The sequence below is a fragment of the Typopeltis vanoorti genome, chromosome 24 (assembly GCF_054136105.1).
Source record: "Typopeltis vanoorti isolate ZY-2024b chromosome 24, IOZ_Tvanoo_1.0, whole genome shotgun sequence".
In the NCBI taxonomy this organism is placed as follows: domain Eukaryota; kingdom Metazoa; phylum Arthropoda; class Arachnida; order Uropygi; family Thelyphonidae; genus Typopeltis; species Typopeltis vanoorti.
The window spans coordinates 85969820-85991415 of record NC_143572.1 but is presented as its reverse complement, the minus strand read 5'-3'; the positions used below and the strand labels follow the sequence as shown (position 1 = coordinate 85991415).

The following is a 21596-nucleotide window of genomic DNA, read 5'->3' as shown; positions in this document are numbered from 1 at the left end:
TACATTTTGCTGCATTAAACTGATACCCCTATTCATTTGCTCATCTATCTAGCTTATTCAAATCCTCTTGCAGGGCTGCCGCATCTGCGCTATTACTAATAATTCTTCCCAGCTTTGCATCATCTGCAAAAAACTGAACATCCCTCAGCAATCCACTGACAATGTCATTGATATAAAGGTTAAACAATATAGATCCCAGCACTGAGCCCTGTAGGACCCCACTTGTAACCCTCTGATTCCTTGAAACTGCCCCACTATACACAACTCTCTGATACCTATCAGACAACCAATTCTGAATCCAGTTGACCAATCTGACATCCAGACCCATGTGCTGCAACTTAAATATCAGCTTATCATGTGGCACCCTGTCAAATGCCTTTGCTTAGTCTAAGAAAACAGCAGTATATCCTTTTCCCTCATCTAATGCTCTTGTAATTTTATCATAAAAGGCTAGCATATTGATAAAACAAGAGCACCCCTTCACAAATCCATGTTGACTCATACAGATAACATTACCCTTATCTGCTCAATGCTGTATATGGTCCTTCACTACTTTCTCCAAGATCTTACTAACTACTGATGACACACAAACTGGTCTATAATTAGACACTTCCAGTCTGCTACCGCCCTTATGCAATGGCACTATCTTACCTTTCTTCCATTCCATGGGTACCTTTCCAGAAGCCAGCCTTTCATTGAAAAGCCAGGTCAAAGGCATTGTCAGTTCCCTAGCACATTCTCTCAAAACTCGTGGTGAAATACCATCCAGTCCCACAGCTTTTTTGACATCCAGAGTACTCACTATTTGAAACACACTCTCCTCCTGCACCTCTAAACCAGCCGTATCCCTCTAGCATTAAAACTGACTCCTACAGGATTAAAAACTCCAATAAAGTGTTCATTGAACAATTTTACTATGTCCTCTGCATGAGTCACTCTATTCCCATTTTTATCCCACAATATCATTCTTCCACAGTCATTTCTCCTCCTACTGGCCACATATCTAAAAAATTACCTAGGATTTTCTTTGGATCTTAGGGCTAATCTCCTCTCATATTCCAGTTTTGTGTTCCATACCATACTAGTCACTCTTCTGGCCTGTGTCTTATACTCTTCATGCATCTTCTCTTCTCCTGTCTCCTTGTATCTCTTCCACAGCCACTTTTTCGCATGCAATTCCTGTTTAATGTTGTTTGTCATCCACTTTACTCCAAATTGTTTCCCCCTGTTCACTCGTGGTATACAACTTACCATTGCTGCTAACAAATATTCTTTTATAATTTCCCACGCAGTAATGATATCCAGGCCTTACAATTCCTCCCTCCATGAAACTTCCTCAAGTTGACGTCTTAGACTATTATAATCACCTGCCTTATAATTCCACATACGTTCCTGTCTCTTTGAGACTCCTGCATGTCTATTCATTTTCCAAGTCAAAAACCATATGGTCACTCTCACCAACTGGTGGGAGAGATGTCACCTCAGTTATTATCAACTCTTCTGATGCTATAACCAAATCCAAAACTCTTGAACCTCTTGTTTCCTCTATTACATGTTGCCTAAGATATTTGTCCCTCAAGAATTCTAAAAATTCCATTCCCTTATTGCTACATACATCTTCCTCTACCCAGTTTATACTACTGTAGTTAAAATCTCCCATAACAATTATTCTTCTTGCACTTGCCATGCTCAACTGTCTCAACATTTCCTAGTCTCCACCCTCTGTACTCCTGGGTCTGTAGCAACCCCCCCCCCCCCCCCCACACACATTAAATATCCTGTTTTGCCCACCTCTACCTCACACCATATGCTTTCAAAATCATTAGTGTCACTGCCTTCCAAGGTCTCCACTCATAGAGGACATAGGTTGTCACTTATCATAAGCTGTACTCCACAACCACCACACTTTCCCTTTCTATCCTGTCGAAAAATGCTGTACCCAGCGACTTCTATTCCTGTTATCATATCCTCTTCTGTCAACCACGTCTCAGTGATCCCAATAGTTTTTGGCCAGGCTGATGCTATCTGCGCCACCAATTCCTCTCCCTTATTCCAGATACTCCTGGCATTAGTATATAGCATATAAATGCCATTGTTTCTAACCCAGCATTATCCCCTCTAGACTCCACTGAGCTCAGTGTTATCTGATGTCGTCCCCCTTCCCCCAAGTACCCATTCCCACAAGAGGCTACCCCTGCTACCATCCTCCCTGAGACACACTGACTTTTTCAGAACAGCAATCTCTCCAGATGCCTACGTCCTTCCTCATTCAATTGTAAATGGTCTCTTGCATACAATTCCTCTCTGTCCTCAAACGCACTCCAAGCATCCACATATTCCAGTCCTCTCTTATCACACATTCTAGCTATTTTATCATTCAATATTACCGCTCTTCTGCTCAGTTTGTCATTATCATACCTAGGCAACACGCACACTATCTTTCCTCTCTGTGTCTTCTTTCGTACCACCTCAAACAAGAATCTCATATCTCTTGCTGCTCTATTTACACCACCACTCAAATCATTTGTTCCCACTATCATAATCAACTCATCCCCCTTTCACCTCTCTTAAATACCAAAGCCACCCTTTCTATCATTCCTCCTGGCAAACACTCCTCACGCATAAATTACTCTTTCAGTATAAATCAAACATTTATATTAGTCATTTAATAGCCTTTGATTGGAGATGCAGGTCAGCTCCAATAAGCTCTTCTATTTTTTTGGTTATTATTAATTATTTATTAATCTTTTTTGAATTATGTTGAATAGGTTTTTCGTAAAATGATGGAAATGGGGGAGGGATAAGAGGTCATTCCTGGAAGCAGTATAAGGAGGGCATGAGCAAAAGGAGTGAGATGCAGGTTTTTTGCATGGAGAGTTGAATGATTGGAATGCATTGCCTGAGAGCATGGTGTCTGTAGAGATTTTGAGTGTATTTAATGTGGAATGGTATGATGATGTGTGTGTTTATGACAATGTCTAACTACTGCGATGAGTCTAACTCCATGGAGGTCTTAGGATAATAATATAACCAAGTGACTGAATAGAATGCAGATGCTTTTCCACAAATTGTGCAAGTTCAATTTAATTTTACCACGTAGTAATTTAATAATATGCAGTAATAACTCTATAAATGCATACAAAAAAAAATCCACTTAATCATTAATTGTTATCTTCTGTAAGCTTTCTATTTCATTTAAACAGAAACAGTTACTCAAACAATTACCATTAAATGAATGTCACTTGTGTAGAATCCATCTGGGCTGTAAAAGACAACTCCATCAGTGCAGAGAGAGAGAGGGGGGGGGGGGAGGCTTGTACCAAGAGCCAGAGCTGTGACTATTATTATTATATGAGTATCTCCATGGAGTCTGGGGACTCATCATGGGAGACCCATGCTAACTTTTATACAACAAAAGCTATCATACCTCTTCTTAAACTCATTCACTGTAGAGGCACTCAACTAATTCTGGCAATCCATTTCATTCACCACGTAAAAATAGTCTGTACATCCTTATTATTACACTTTTACACAAGTTCCATGGATGACCCCTAGTTCTCTATTTGTCATGTATTGAAAAATTTCCTTTGTGTTAATCTTACAAAACCCCTTTAATATAAGTTTCTATCATGTCTCCTCTTTTCTGCCTATCAGCTAAACGTTGCAATCCACCATACACCTTCAATATATCCTCATAAGGAACATTCAACAGACCTGTCGCCAGCTCGGTCACTTGAGCATCCTTTACCCAAGCAGTCATGGCATTACAGGAGGATTTGAATATATTACATTGAATCTACATGCAGGTAAGTGAAACATTCAGTTTAATGTTTTTAAATTTGGTAAGCAACAATGGGATGCAAAGTACATGCTTGTAGGGAAACTCAAGGAGGTAGAGGTGATGAGAGATCTGGGAGTGGCAGTGGACAAGGACCTTGTCCACTACTAAAATTCACAATATTAGCCACGCCACGCGGATGCAAAAAAGTAAGTCGAAGGAAATGAGCTTCTTGGTTGTCCAATTATTTGAGAGGCAAGAAGTATTCTATGAGGGAGGATGTAAAGGAATTGTTAGAAGAGAAAAACTGAAGAGCGAGAAGGTGCAGATTGTGTCTGCTACCATGCTATGATAGAGGCAAACTGAGTAGGAGGGCACTGATAGCCAGATATGGGTGTATCAAGGAGGGAAAGAAACAGTAAAGAGGAATTACAACTTCCTTATCTCTACTTGTTAATGTGTTCTTCACAGGCAAGTAATCCTATGGGCTACCTTAGCAACATGCCCTCTAAACTTTAACTCTCTGTCTACGACCACCCCTAAATCTCTAGCTTCATAATTTCCTGGGATGCAGTGCCATCAATGCGATACACGACTTGTAATCTATTTATACCAAAATGCAGAACTTTACATTTCTCATACTTTTACATACTGACAGCCTATTTAATCATTATGCAAGTTCTCCACATCACCTTGATTAACTATTACTCTACCTAATTTCACATCATCAGCAAACAACTGCATATTTCTCTTCACGTAATTTCCTATATCATTTATGTACAAATTAAACAGCAATGGCCCCAGCATTGTGCCTTGTAGCACACTAGTCACCTGTTTTTGCCTCGACTTTGCTCCTCCATATACCACTTTTTGATCTCTGTCCAGCAGCCGTCCTCTTTTGTTCTCATTTGAGTATTAGTGTTCCATGTGGTATTCTGTCAAATGCCTTTGCAAAATCAATGTGTAGTCATTTACTTTATCCAATTCAGCTGTTACCCTATTATAAAAAGTTAGTAAATTACTAAGTCATGATCGACCCTTCACAAAGCCATGTTGACCCTCATACAGTATCATATTTTTTATCTACCCTTTTCTGAATTCTCTTTTTTACCAATTTTTCTAGTACTTTTACCACCACACATGAGATACTGATTGTACTGATTGATCTATAATTTGTTACTGTAGTCTTAGAATCTCCCTTATGCAAAGGAATAATTTTGCCCTCTTTCCTTTGGAACACTACCAGAGTTGAGACTTACATTAAACAGCTTAGTCAAAAGCATTGCTAGTTCCCTTGCACATTCTCGCAAAACCCTAGCTGATATCCCATCTAATCCCACAGCTATATTTACATTGAGATTCTGCAATATCCTAAGAACTTCCAATTCATCCACCTCTGTTCCCACATCAAGTGTCTGTCACATAGGTTGAAGCAGTAACCTCACTAGGAAGATATATGCTTACAAAGTGGTCACTCAGTAACTCAACTATTTTATCTGCTTCTGTCCCCTGAAGACCATCAGCATTCATTAAGGTTAATTTTCCACAGTCATTCTTCCTCTTACTTGTCACATAACGAAGAACTCTTTGGCATTACCCCTTTGGCCTGTTTGGCTAAATTCTTCTCATAATCTGATTTTGCCTTCCTTGCCATGCAGGTCATCTGTCTTGCCTGAGCCTTGTACTGTTCGTGATTTTGCTGGTCACCTTTCTCTTTATATACCATCCATTTTCTTCTTCTGCAACATGTGCTTAATGATATTACTCATCCATCTAACTCCTACCTGATTAACCCTCCTTACCCTAGGTATACAATTTAATACTGCTTCATTTAGATGACCCTTAACTATATCCCATGCACTATTTACCCACAGTGTTTTATGCCATGGTACAGATTTACGCTTCTTCCTAAGCATGTCATAATCATCTGCCTTTTAGTTCCACAAATACTCCTTTCCTTGATAGAACATTCCTCATGTTTTACAATCTCTCAAGTCAAGACCGCATGGTGACTTTCACCAATTGGAAGCAATGTTGTCAGCTTGGTAATGGATAGCTCTTCTGATCCTATGATCAGGTCCAATACTCTCCCCCCCCCCCCCCCTAGTTCCCTCCACTATATGCTGCCTTAATTAATTATCTCTCAGCAGGTAAATAAATTCTATTTCCTATCTGCCATGTGATCGTCCTTCCTGTCTATATCTCCATAGTTGAAGTCATCCATAATAATCACTCGACCTGTACTCACTCACTCGAGAGCTACACAGATGATCTGGAAGACATGTACTAATTTGGCAATACATGTCTTCCAGATCATCTGTGGAGCTCTCTGTCCTACAGCAACAACCAGCTGTATATTTTGTCTTACTGATCTTGAATCTCACACCAGATTGCTTCTCCTCCCCCCTCCCCCCATCCTATCTTCCCTGAAAATACTAAACCCTTCACATTCAATCCCTATAACTACATCATTTGCTGCTAGCCAAGTCTCACTAATGTCTATAACTTTTGGTGAGGTTGCACTAACCAATGCCAAAAATTCCTTCCTCTTGTTCCTGATACTTCTGGCATTAATATATAGAAATGGCCACATCCCTTTATTCCCGCACCAATCTTTACTTTCTGAATTGACTATTCAATATTTTTGCTTGAGAGACTAGATTCCTAACTTGGTCATTCTCACACTTACTTGCTTCATGGGTGCCTTCACACAAACTCACATGATTCCACCCTAATTGCTTATGCTTCCTTGAATTAGCACATCAGCATGCTCGATGAACAAAGCTCTCTCTCTCCAGACACCTAACACCAAAACCATTCAGATGAAGTCCATCCGCATTGTACAGATCTTTCTTTCCGTCAAACAGAGACCACTCCACAAATTCTACATCATTCCTTTTGCACAATATACAGAAACAAAATACTCATTGGCTATCAATCCTATCCTCTCCTCCTCAGTTTGCTTCTAACATAGCATGGTAGGAAACTTACAATCTTCACCTTCTTGCTCTTCAGTTTTGCCTCTTCTAACAACCTCCTTTACATCCTCCCTCATAGAATACTTCTTCCCTCTAAAATCATTCATACCAACCAAGACAATCATTTCCTTCAACTTACCTTTTTGAATCCAGATGGCGTGAATAATATTGTGAATTTTTGCTCCCGGGAAACATGATTTTGTCATAATTTCGTTTTGTACTCCCCTGATTAATGAGTCTCCATATATAATTTTCTCCTTAACTTGTTTTTCTTGTTTGTTCAGTCTGTCTTTATTATTCCTTCAGATCACCTGCTTCTTTCTTTTTTCAGTCCTGCTTAACTCTTGCCGCTTCTGCAGTTTTTCAATTTCATGCTTTGTCCTATGAAGGATAATATTTAAGCACGTTATTTCTTTATTGATATCCATTTCATTCTCCTCTATTTCCATGGCCACACTTTCAACATTATTTACATAATTTTCCATCTTATAATTGGTATTTGTTGCGTTCTCGTCACCTAACAGACACTCACTTTTAAAACACTTCATACATACTCTCTCTCCAGTCTCAATTTCCTTCCACATATTCTTTAATTTTCCCAATGCATACATTTTGTATATATTGCACTGAATAATATCATGCAAATTCAAATTGCCAGACAATGAGGTCTTTTCCGCCGTTCGCTGTATTGGTGCCATGCCGACAAAATCACAATATCATAATAAAAGTGTTATAAACATACTGATACTCTATAAACATGAAAATCTACAGTAATACACTATAATACTCTAATTTTCTAATGAAAAAAACACAACAGCTAAAAATTGCTAATTCCCTACAAGCGCTAAATTATACGACCACTCATAATATAACGTGCAGCCCTTTATCCAAAAAAGGTTCCTCTAATCAGTGACAAGAATTGAATCCACGCCTCTCTTCAGGCGGCCAAGCGATGAGGAAGCAATCACTATTTCCTCTGAGCTACACAGCCAATAAGACAATAGTTTGATGGATGAATTTTATCTCTCCTTTTAGAAACAGACTGTATAAAAACTTTCTTCTTGCTGTTAGGTAAATGCCAGATGAGTAGAACACCTACAAGCGCTAAATTACACGACCACTCATAATATAATGTGCAGCCATTTATCCAAAAAAGGTTCCTCTAATCAGTGACAAGAATTGAATCCACGCCTCTCTTCAGGCGGCCAAGCGATGAGGAAGCAATCACTATTTCCTCTGAGCTACACAGCCAATAAGACAATAGTTTGATGGATGAATTTTATCTCTCCTTTTAGAAACAGACTGTATAAAAACTTTCTTCTTGCTGTTAGGTAAATGCCAGATGAGTAGAACACCTTGCAAAAGTGATACAGAATGGGTGTTAATTCTGGAGCACAAATAGAGGGATACTATCTGGGCCAGGGATATAGGAGTAAATGAGAACTGGAAATTATTATTATTAAGACAGCTAGGGAGTCAGAGACTCATCGAGGGAGACCACATACTACACACAATAGCTTATCATACTTATTCCTGAATTCATTCACACTGCTTTCACTCACAACATCCAATGGCAATCCATTCCAGTCATACACAACCCTATAAGAGAAAAATCTAGTCTTCATCCCCTTCTTAGTAGTATTTGTTCTTAGCTTCCAAGGATGCTCTCTTGTCCTTTCTCCACCCTCCATTAATTGAAAACCTATACAACCCTTTCAGAAGTTTGCAAGTCTCAATCATATAACCTCTCTTTCTCCTGTTTGACAGCATCTGCAGTCTACAAATTCTCAATGTGTCTTCATAATCAGTATTCCACAATCCTGATATCATTTTTAACACCTTTTCACTCTCTCCAATATATCAGAATCACAATGGAAACCATGAGACTAGACTTGCACACAATAGTCCAAGTGAGGTCTTATCAAGGCCTTGTAAAAAGGCAAAATGACATCCTTATCTTTATATGTGAATGTTCGTTTCAGCATTGCAATTATATTCAAATCATTCTGTAAGTACTGCATATTAGCAGCATTCCTGATTACCTTTCCTATCTTTGCATCATCACAAAATAGCTGTATGTCGCTTGGCAAATTCTTCCCAATATCATTAATGTACAGATTAAATAACAGTGGACTAAGCCAGTGGTGGGATTCAAATAATTTAACAACCGGTTTGCTGCCCTAATGACTGTTTTAAGTATAAAAAAAACGATATACTGAAAGGCAGTTTATTATTTCATACAGTTAATACTTAAATAAGAACAATAAAAGAGGTACACAAAACTAGATTATGTTATAAGAAAGAGTTTTAAAATATTAATGAAAAAATATTAAATAATACCTGACAAAAAACAATAAAACTATTATTTAAGATATTTCCATATTGCTTCTTGATTGGCGTCCTCACTTGCAATTTTCTTCGCTTTTATCTGAGCATCATCGGCTGTGTGATTTATCCTTAACAAGGCACCCACCTTAAAGAGAATCCCGATTTCAAGTGCCATTTTTAACAACCGGTTCGCCGAATTCAACAAAAAATTAGGTATCGGTTCTGCCGAACCAGTGCGAACCGTCTGAATCCCACCACTCGACTAAGTACTAATCCTTGTGGTACACCACTGATTACCATAAATCTTGCAGACTTACATGACCCAGTATACCACTTTTTGATATTTCTCAGTAAGCCACTCTCTCATCCATGCTAATATTTTATAATCCACACCCATATCCTCCAATTTATGCAACAGTCTACCATGCTGTATTCTGTCAAAAGCCTTAGCAAAATTCAAAAAGTATCATGGTGTATCCATTCCCGTTGTCTAGTTCAATGGTAACATTGTTATAGAATGTGAGCAGGTTGCTAAAACATGACATTCCCTTAGTAAACCCATGTTGTTCATTGCAAAGTAGAGATTCACTCTCAACCCATTTCTGAATGCAAGCCCTAACCAATTTTCCCGAAATCTTCACAACTACTCCTAATTGGTCGACAGATGGATACATCGGTCTTTGCACCACCCTTATGCAATGGAATTACAATACATTCCTTCCATTCCTGCAGAATCTTCCCTGTTCTGAGACTCATATTAAACAGCCTGGTCAGAGGAATAGTCAGTTCAGCTGAACACTCTTTTAGCACACATGCTGATACCTCATCAGTCCCTTTTACTGATTCTTATTCAGTTTGTGCAATGTGCATTACAACTCGAATACCTCGTCCTCATACACCTGAATTTCTTCATCCAGTAAAAAAGTAGCAGTGAGCTCAACATTGCGTACACCAGGCTGATAGCTTTTAACAAAACGGAAACTCATTAGTTGAACAACCTCTTCTGCATCTGTAACATGCCATCTGCATTTAGAAGAGTTATTCTTTCATATTCATTCTTTCTTTTACTTGCAGCATATCAACAGAATTCTTGTGGGTTGTCTTTAACATGCAGAGCCAGTTTATTTTCATACTCAGACTTTGCTTTCCGTACAACAGTTGTGACTATTCTAACCTGCTGCTTATAATTTTCATAATGGACATCATCCTTATGCACACTGTATTTCCTCGACATCATTATTTTCTTACTGATCTCTTGATTTAATAAGATTACACATCCATTTGACTCCAACGCTATTTATCCTTTGAACTCTCGGGACATATTCTGATATCGCATCATTTAAGTATTGTTTAAATGTTTCTCATGTGCTGTCAATATTCTTCCATTCAGCAATCGATTCCATTTCAATGAACTCAGTATACTCTTCACAGTTGGGAATAATTTTCTGCTGTGTAGTTCAACATGTAACCTTTTCTGAATGGAACATTCAGAAATTTAGTCACTTCCCAAGTGAGTAGCGCATGATCACTGTCACCAACTGGAAGCAGACGTACATCTTTAACTGAAATGTCCTCTGACACTATAATCAAATCTAACACTCTTTGACCTTGAGTTCTTTCTGTCACATGATGCCTGAGGAAATTGTCCCGCAACAGCTCAATAAATGCATTTTCATTCTTCTCATGAGATTCTACTGCTACCCAATCAATATTTGGAAAAATAAAGTCTCCCATTATGATTACTCTTTTTGCACTGACATTTTCTATTTGGTGATGCATTTCATCATCGATAGCAACTGATCCATTAGGTCTGTAACACCACCCCACTATGTAATTGATCTTGTTAGATTCCAACTCACAGCAGATGGGCTTCAATCTCACTGCCACATGAAAAATTGTTGCCAGTATTGCAGTCATAGATCTCAACTCTAACTGGATTCAAGACATTTTGATATCATTAGCAGCACCCTCCCCCTCCTCTTCCTATCCTTCCTAAAAATACTGTACCTTTGCGATTCTGACAGCCAGGTCTCACTAATGCCTAAAATCTGAGGTCGCAACATATTGACTAAGGCAACAAACTCTACCCCTCTGTTTCTGATATGCCTAGCATTCGTGTACAGACATAATAATCTACCTGCATGTTCTTTTGTATACTCTTGGCTGTAGTCTGCATGACACACTGGGACAACTTGCAGATCTCTATTCTTCTCTAGTGCCTTATACATGTAGACATCTTTGCACACGTTTGATGGGTCTGAACTGGATGAACACAAAGTCGCAATCGTTCTATCCTCGTCAACATTTCCGTCATTAACACAGTTATATAACATTGTCGCTCTTACACTCACATGCTCACACCATTCCTCCCTTTATAATTTAGTTTCCTTGACTCGTTAGGTCTCATACCAGTTATTAGTTTTTCTAAACTCCTGATACCAAATGCATTCAGATGTACACAAATTCAATCTTCCCTCAAGCTCACTCCACACATCCAAAAGCTCATATCCATTCCTTCTACACAACCTATGCATCAAATTGTTGGCCATCATAGCCCTTCGCAATTCATCTTTATCATATCGAAGTAAAATATTGACAATTTTCACTTTCTTACTCATCGCACTCACCTCTTCCAACAAACCTTTTCATGTCCTCTCTCTCATACTGAACTTATCATTAGTTAAGTCATTAATATCTAATACAATTATAATTTAATTTACTTTTCTTTTCTGTTTTTGAATTGTTTCCTTTATATTCTTAATTTTCTCTCCATGAAAACTCAAAGTTATAACTCGCTCATCAATAGCATGTTTTATTATGGAGTCACGATACCAAATAACTTCTTTCTTTTTACTAACAATGGCACTTACCTGATTTCCGTTACTTCCTGACTTACCTGTTTCTGTGCTTTGCTGTTTCTTATTTTCCTGCTTAATTTTCTTTTTCTCCCTCTGTTCATTTAAATGCCTCTCGACTTTTTGCAATTCCCATGTCGTCTCTCTGATGATCTTAAATTTTGCTATTTTGGAGGTTAATTCATCTTCTTTAACCTCCTCCACAATTCCAATAACCTCATTAGCAGGGCTAACCTTCTTGCCTGCTGTGCTTTATTTAGCATTACATTTCTTATGCATTTTTGGCACCATTTTAAACTTATAATTGAAATATCATAATAAAAATATGTTATAAAATACTAAATACACTAATATACTATAAAACATTAATTTTCTAAGGGAAAATCACAATAAAACAGACAAAAATCACCAATTTTACAGAAGCACTAAATTCACTGACCAACCACAATGTATCCTTGAACCAATCCCATTACATTCACAATTACATTGATAAGTAGGAATATGGGGACTGAGTATTATTTCCCTTTATAAATCTTTAATAGACCACATCTATACTACTGCATAGATTTTGTCATCTAGATTCCTTGGTGGACAGGATTTAGAGATGAGTGATCAAGACTGTATGAGGTCTATGAATGTCCTATGAGGATAGCTCTGTGGGGTTCAAAGATTACAAACTAGTTGACAGACAAAAAAGAGGTGATGATAGAAACATACAAGTTATTAAAGGGATTTTATAGGACACCCAAGACTTTTTTTTTTTTTTTTGATATATGGCAGAAAGGGAGAGAACATGAGATCATGCCTAGCAATCGTATAAGAGTGTGGATAGCAAGTGTAGGCAAGCAAGCAGATAGTAGAAAATAATCTGTTATTTTGTTTTTATTTGGTTTCTTGAAGAGTTGAAGGTTATTTGTACTGGAAAAAAACATATGAGGAAGAGTGTTCTAAAGTACAGAGGTATGTGGAATGAAGGATAAGAAGGTAGTATGCTGAGTGTGGAGCACAAAAGTGTTTTGCTTGGAGAGTAGTGAATGGGTGGAATGGCTTAGCACAGAAGGATGTACCTTATTGGTAAATGCACCCAAGGAAAACTAATATATGTATTGTGTGAATAATCATCAGTACAGACTCCTTATGGTGAGTTTCATTCTGTGGAGATACCTGAGAAAATGATAATAATAAATTATACACAATTTAATACATCCAGACAGGAAGTAGTATTCTAGTCATTTCTTTTAATAGTAACATAGCAATTATATATTTTTTAATGTTTTCTCAATTATTTCAGTAATTCTCAATTTTTAAATGTGAAGGCACCATTATTATACTGATGCCTTCACATTTCAATCAGATGATGCCCTTTGGGTGGAAAGATCTGAGTTCAAATTCCGCCTAGAATGTAATAAATCTTCATTAAGGCTTCTGAAATTAAGACAAGTTAGCTGGTGTGCTCAGAGGTGGTAAGGTTTTCTACTGCATAGAAAAGACTTGCATAAAGAACACATGCATTACCATACATTGTCAAAATGTTGATATGATTAATGTTCTATCAGTTTGTTAATTAGATTTATGTGAAATAACTACCAGGCCATGACAGGCTACTTTTCTTCATATATATACAGTCATTTCTCACTGTAGCAAACACAATTACAATAAACTCTATAAGACCCATCTAAAGCTCCATTCACACAATGTTATAATAAAAGAAATTCCCTATAGGAAATTATCCACTATAACTAAACTTCTCTGTGATCATTATGAGTTTGCAATAGTGAGAGCCGATTACATTTCCAATTGTTCAGTATAGCAGAAAAGCAATGTAGTCATTTCTGACAACTTGTTTTGGATGCCTGAACCTCAATACTGCTATAGTATGAGCATTCTCTCTCTAAAATTTCAACAGCCTGGCATTCTTTATCATTCGGGTTTGGTTCCATACGATCTAATTAATGAAAAATCAGTGATGAAATCACTGAATTCTATGAAGTCCTGAAACCTTTGAGTTAGCCATTTTTGACTCTATGGGGTCTTGGGGTAATGATAATAACTGGACGAGCAAAAAATAACATTCAGTATTAGACAATACAGTTTACTAAGAAGTAATCAATAAAAAAAAATTAAGCTAAATAGTCTATAATCACACCCTACATTCAAATCAAAAAGGACAGAAAACTTACTGGTAAAAGCATATTTCTTGTTTGAATAATGCTGTGATGTTCCTGGCAATTATGGAAAGCATTATAAAAGAAAGGAAGCAAAAATTGAGGAAACTAAGAAGTCTGACTTCTGATAAACTTATAATTTATTGCAATAATGAAATGTTCTATTACTGGGATTATTATATGAAAAACTTTAATTTTAATACAATTTATCTAATAACAGTTTAGTGACTAATCTGGTATGGATACTAATCTTGGATGTTGATTATCACTCATGTTCATGTTTAGTGGAGTAAACACTCATTCTACTATGCCAATGTTTCACCTTGATCATCAAGACATCTTCATAGGCACAGAGAAATACATTTAACACCACTTGGCCTACACTAGTCCTGCCACAGTAATCAATCACATCTGTGACAATTTTTTTAGCCAATATCTTTCTCCCTTCACAAAATCTACTGAACACTCTGCTCTTCCCCTTGATCCCTCCCCCCCCCAAAAAAAAATCCATTGCCATTCCTTACATCTGGGTCACATCAGAAAACATTTCACATTTTAAATAAAATATAATATACAGACCTGCAAGCCATACCAAAAATTTATTATCCTTATCTGTTCCCCAATAGATCTGCTGTATTATCTAGATCAGCAGTTCTTAACCCTATGCTCGCAGGTGCATTTGCACCTGCTGTCAGTTATTAAATAAGGAAAAAATAAAATTAAAACTGGAAGATATAAGTCTTCTAGTAATAATATTTATTGAAATCATAAAAAATGTTGGCATTTATGTTATATTATGAACATTTTATAATTCCTCTGTCTTTGAGTGCGAGTACTACCAGTGCCAATTTTGTGAGTATGTTTTATGTATTTAGTCTATGGCAACCGTGCGCTTGAGGGATGTGTCACCACTTCGCCAGTGTGGTCAGCACGCTTTGATCATAGATTGTTTTCTCATGTTTAAAAATGTTCCCCCAAAATGAGCAATCCAAATAAAAAACAATGAACCTATAAATTCAACAATTTATAGGTTCATTTGGGAAGAAGACTATTGTTTTATCCAGAGTAAAGAGAAATGTTTTTGGTTATTGTGTGATGGTTTAATTGAGTTGTATAATAAATGGCTGCCTTACATGTGTATCAAATGATAACAATTAACATATTATCCCACTTTCATAGTTAATACGATAATCGTTATCATTTGATATGATAAGCAAGTATAAATTTTCATAGAAAAAAAATATTGGTGTCCACCACTCCCTTCCCAATTCTCGAATGCACCGACCACCACAACCAGGTTGAGAATCCTTGATCTAGGCCATTCTGGTGTCTCCATCTTCTCCTGCTCCTGCAAACTATCTCACTTTAAACAACAGGACGAACAGCAAATATCCCAAATAACACAGAAACTATGTCCAATACCTGCACAACAACCATTCTGTATGCCATGGATACAGATCACCAAATCAAACAGAACAAAACCTCCCTTTTATACATAAGTAGATATAAATCTGAAATACTATTTCTGGAATCCACCACAGAATTACAACACTGCCAATTCTTAACAAATTTGGCTGCCTCACCTTACCAAAAATCTGGGAGATCATCAGCAACACATCTAGAGATTATTACTGACTAAATTGATTTAACTAATAAATTACTAAGCCAATATTTTGCCTTAACTTGGCACTATAACTCGGCTTCTAATGAAACAATCCCATCACTGCACCCTTAGAGGACACCAGTTAAGAATGTAGAAATCCCCCTCTGTTGGTCTATGCCTGCATGCACATGCTTAGTGTATTTCTTTGTGGTTAAGGCAAAATATTGGCATAGCAATTTATTAGTTAAATAAATTTAGTCAGTAATAATCTCTAGATGTGTGTTTACTCCACTAAATATCAATGTAACTTTAGTGATTTTTGTATATTGATATTAAGTATAGTATATTCTCAATGATCAGGCTTGATCTTAAGTCAAAACCTGGATAAACTGGAAAATGACTCAAGTGCAAATATTCCATGATTTGGGCATGGATTAGTCATCTTGACATCTTCCTCTTCATTCAATTGTAACCTGTATTCAGGAACATGAGTACATTATACTCAGATTGCTTAATGTGGGTTACAATATAATTTAGGATTGGTATCTAGGTTTCTGTGACAATCTCATCCAAGAAGGTAATAAATATATAGAAATTCTCAAAGGGTAGGCTGCTAAGAAACAATCACCACACCATAGGAACTGACAGTGATACAAGTTTAAGTAAGATGCTATGTTTAATTTTCAAGCTAATTTCTTTTAAACTATGGTCATGTTAGAAAATTTTACCAGATTAATATAGAAGGAATCACACAAGTGAAAGGTGAGAATGGGAGGGAAACCCTGGAAGTTGTGTAAAAGTGTAGTGAAGGGGGGAGAGAGAGAGAGAGAGAGAGAGAGAAGAGTAGATTTTTTTGATATGGAGAGTGATTGGTGAATGGAATGCATTGCCAAACTGTGTGAATATCAGAAGTATAACTCTTAATATGACATATGTCATGTGCTAGGGGGAGACCTATGATGAGTGAGTCTAACAGTAGAGAAGTTTGTTACGATGATAACTATACAACATGGAAGTCTTGATTTATTTATTTATTTTTTTTTTTTGTATCAGTATGAAACAGTACAGCATAAGGGTGCCTTTAAGCATGCTGTGTGATATACAGATGAGGAACGTTTAGAAATGTATAATATTAAATCATTTTTTAAACATTTATCTGCTATTCAGATAAGCTTAGTTCTTTAATAAGATTCACATTTTTCATTGTCTATTGATATTAAGATACATATATATAGAACTTTTTATAATATTTATTAACAATTATCATATATTTTACTTAATCTTTTATCACCATCATTAAATTCCTGATATGTATCTTCAGGGGGTGTAGGGAATAATTATGAGAGTACTACATGAAAAAGTTACACCACTACTAACTTCCGATCACAATGTTACTTCACCATCAAACCCATATGTTGCAACTAAAAAAATCAACTAATGTGGCATTCTTACCTTCATCTATTGCTCTTGTTAATTATATTGTAAAAGGTTACCAAATTACCAAAACCTTTAGCATCCTTTAACAAATCATGCTAGCTTGCATAAATAATATTGCCTTTATCAATTCAATTCTGTATAAGAGCTCTTATAATTTCTCCAAAATCCTAACTGCAGAAGAAATACAAACAAGTCTATAGTTTGATACTTGTAATCTTCCTGTTTTTGTCTTAATCTTATTTCTTATAGGCTTTGAATATCGTGAAATGTCGACTGCCGCCATTTGTTACATTCTACTATATCTTATTTGTTCACACTCTGTAATTTAACAAATTTATTTATTTATTGACTACTAATCTTTCTCAGAACTCTTATATCAGAGGTCTAAGTCTCCAGTCTTTGATTAAGTGTTTTATTTCTAACCCAGCTCTTATATTGCTAAGTTAAAATTACTTCAGACATTGTCTTCTATATAGCTAATTTAGTGTTTTGACTAATTTCTTTCTTATTCCATATAAATTCATTCAAGCAACTTCCCACCATACCAGCTTCACTAATTCTGTTGTCTATTTCCACATTTAATTTACCATCTTCATCAAAAATTGTGCCTAAATAATTGAAATGTTTTATTGATTCACCACTCAGGATACAGTTGATGTGGCAGTATCACATTAAAAATGAGGATATTAGAAAAGAACTTGCCATCTTTGTCTTTTTTAATCTTTTACTCAGACATTTTGTATGAAAACTATTTAATTTAAATTCCCGTTTTTTGATCAGCTTCTATGTCTCTGATCCATATAATAATAATACGGCCTTAACATTGCTGTTTTAAGATATTTATTTTGGTTTTAATTATGATATTTGGATGATTTTCATATATTATTTAATTTAATGTGAGAGTAAGAAAAACAAAACAGGAATTATATATTATTGAAGAGAAAGTACTAATATCATTTTGGCAGTGGTGAGAAGTTGATAACTCGCTCATGGTAAATGAAATGTGTGGATATTAGTGCAACATTTGAGTTAAATTGCTTCTAATGAGCTGGCTGCTCCCTACTTACAAGGGACTAGAAACTTTCAACCAGTAATATAATCACAAGCTCATAAAACTTTTATTTGTTTACTAAAGAAAAGTGTGTAGTTGCAGTGACAAAATGAAAATTTTATCAACAATTACATACTTTTAAAGAGAAAATGCTTAGCAACATATCAGCACAAGTTTACAATTAGGCCAATGGCAGTTAACATCTCTTAAAATCTTCAATTTGATTTTGCCATCTATACCATTTGTTCTCTCCTAATTTTTCTCAGAACTTTTCTCTGTGGTCTCTCAAGCCTGATGAAGTCTTATTTCTTATGTAACTCTCAGTTGATGTTTCCAATGTTTCTACCTATTTTCATTGTCTTTGTCAATCTTTTACTCAGACATTTCGTATGAAAACTATTTAATTTAAGGTAAATCCATAAGTGAAAATTGATTGGAACACTGTCTTATATACTTCTAGTTTGCTGTTTTGGCTAATTTCTCTCTTATTCCATATATGGAATATATTTATTCAGGTGGCTCCCCAACCATACAATCGTTGCTTATGTATAAAAGGCTTAGATGTCATTGATTATTCATAATAATGCTTCATGGTATAAACAAGACCAAGAGAGGAAAAATATATTCATTAAAATCAGCAATATTTCTCTGGGTTTTCTACTCAGCATCATCAGATCACAATTATGACGGTAAACAGCCACACACTACTCTGAGCTAAATAATTGTGAAAGACAATTCAAATTGTAACTGAAAAATTCATACACAGTATCCTCTATGAGTCAGATAATTATAATAAAGTTAATTTAGAGAAGTCAGGCTACCATTTCTTAAAATGTATAATAAAATTAGTTTAATCCTTTATCCAAGTGTGAGCAAACAAAGTTTGCACCTGAAAGTATCTTCAGGACTGGGTTAAGGTGGTACAACACCAGGGCAACTCATTGCAAAGGTGGAGCAAGCTACCAACACTCCTATCTCAGTATCTCCTATAATGCAAAACACATCTCCTTGCGGATATGTCTAATGTTATGCATTAAGGGAAGGGCCACTACCCAGACTAGTTTTGACCTTTATTTCGACCATAAATAAACTTTCAACATCAAAAAAAAAAATTCTTAAAATGATTGAATCCCACTGCAGGCATGGATGCTTGTGATCATCTTTAGGTGGAAGATGAATTTCATCAGACAGTGGGGGACACTGCCCCGCTTATTGGAGGCCTAAAGTGGCTTGAAAAAGTTCCATGTTTGGTCTCTAGAACAGGATTTCTGGACTATGTAAAAATAAATAAAAAATTACAAAAAATATATAAAAATGGGGAAAAAAAATACTTAGTCCACCACAGAAAAAATGTACTTTGGGTTTATTAATAACCATATGTTGGTGGAAACCACATAAAAAAAAATAAAATAATAATAATACAATGAAAAATGGTACTGCACTATGAATTACAGAGATTTTTTAAAAAAATAATAAATAAATTTATCTAATTACCTGTGCCCATCCTGTTTATTCTTGTATGATGTAGACCTTAAATCCTATAAATAAACACAACAGATTGATAATAAATCTCTTTGGCATAAATTCTAAAAAAAATGTAGATAATATAGTTTACTACAAAAAAAAAAGGATGGGGGGGGGGAACTAATCAGTTATAGTGAATTTCCTTTAGTATTGTAATGTAAAACCCATACGTCGACAGACACAGGACACACAGGGCCAACCACCTTATCCTCGAGAGAGACGCAGTTGTGAAGTCCACAGCTAAACAGCCTCAATGGTTTATGAAAAAGCTTAAGACAAGACAATCTTTACTTATTAGAGTAATTTTCAACAACCACATAATCCTTTGAGCTATTTTATTAACTTTTGCAATATGCCCTCTGAAATTCAACTCTCTGTCCACCATTACCCTAATTCCTAGCCTAATCAATCTGCTGCAATCCAGTACCTTCAAATGTGATAGACAGTATATAATCTTTTTTTTATATTCAAATTTATAAGTGCATAATCTTCCATTTTGCAACATTCAATTGACAATCTTTATCCTTTGCCTACAATGCAATTTATTTAAATCATCCTGCAAGATATCTACACATATATCTGTATCAACTATTGCCCTCCCCAGTTAAATCTTTCTCTATATCATTTGTTTACAAATTAAATAGTGGCCCTAGTACTACTGAGGAATTCCACTAGTCATCACCATTCTCCTAAATTCCACTCCATATAATACTCTCTGGTGTCTGTGTGTCAGCCCCTCCCTCATCCATACTACCAGTTTCATGTCCATTCTCATTTGCTCCAACTTTTGTAATATTTTTCCATGTGGCATTCTGTCAAATACTGTTGCCAAGTCTAGAAGTATTATGGTGTAGCAATTTACATTATTTAAGTCTGCTGTTGCTCCATTATAAAATCTGAGTAAATCACTAAGACAGAATCCACCTTTTACCAAGCCATGCTACTCAGTATTGTATTCCTATCTTCCCACTGCTGGATTTTACCTTTAAACAATTTTGCCAATACTTTAACCACCACTCTTGATTGGTCTGTAATTTGTCACTTCTGTCTTGGAGCTTTGCCAGAGCTCAGACTTAGATTGGATAACTTTGTCAGAGGCACCGCTAATTCTCTTCCGCATAGCATGTGGGTCAACATAACATTAATTCCCACTGCTGTATGAATTGCCCACCAATTAGTAATAATGCAAATGTGGCAGCCCTGCAAGAGGATTTAAATAAGCTAGATAGATGAGCAAATGAATAGGGGTATCAGTTTAATGCAGCAAAATGTAAGGTCTTGAGGTTTGGGAAACATCGATGGGACACTGCATACTCTATGGGAGGAGTTATACTGGAGGAAGTAGGGGCAACAAGAGAATCTAGGTTGATGATTAATAGAAACCTGAAATTTAGGGGACATATTGCAAAGGTGGTGAAGGTAACACAGAGGATTGCTGCAATAATGAGAAGTACACTGACCTGCAGACATAAAACAGTTATCATTCCATTGTATAAGACCCTGATCAGACCACACTTGGACTATTGTTCTCAGATTTGGTCCCCAGGATTTGAAGGGGATAAATTAACTGTGGAAAGGGTACAAAGGCAGATAACAAAGATGGTTTCAGGACTGTACAATGATAGTTATGAGGATCGGCTGAGGGAATGTGGACTGCAGAGTTTGGTGGATAGAAGAAGGAGAGGTGATATGATTGAGACTTTTAAACTGTTGAGAGGTGGTTACAGAGTTGACACTGGGGAGTTCTTTCACTTGGTTAAACAGTGGAAAGGAGTGATGACAAGAGGCCATCCCTGAAAATTATGAAAGGAAACTGTGAGCAAGAGGGTGAGAGTGGTTGAACCATGGAATGCATTGCCTGATGGAGTCGTGAGAGC

General features: G+C 36.3%; 1 protein-coding gene across 4 annotated transcripts in view; it reads right to left on the bottom strand.

The window, feature by feature from the left end:
* LOC150093519 (FUN14 domain-containing protein 1) overlaps positions 1 to 21596 on the bottom strand; it is a 139903-nt gene that overhangs the window by 80414 nt on the left and 37893 nt on the right. For all 4 annotated transcript variants that reach the window (XM_090413784.1, XM_090413785.1, XM_090413782.1 and 1 more), the window contains exon 2: positions 19690 to 19733. In XM_090413784.1, the coding sequence (XP_090269910.1) occupies positions 19690 to 19699 (10 nt within the window). In that variant the 5' untranslated portion in view covers positions 19700 to 19733. The remainder of the gene's footprint in view (positions 1 to 19689; positions 19734 to 21596) is intronic.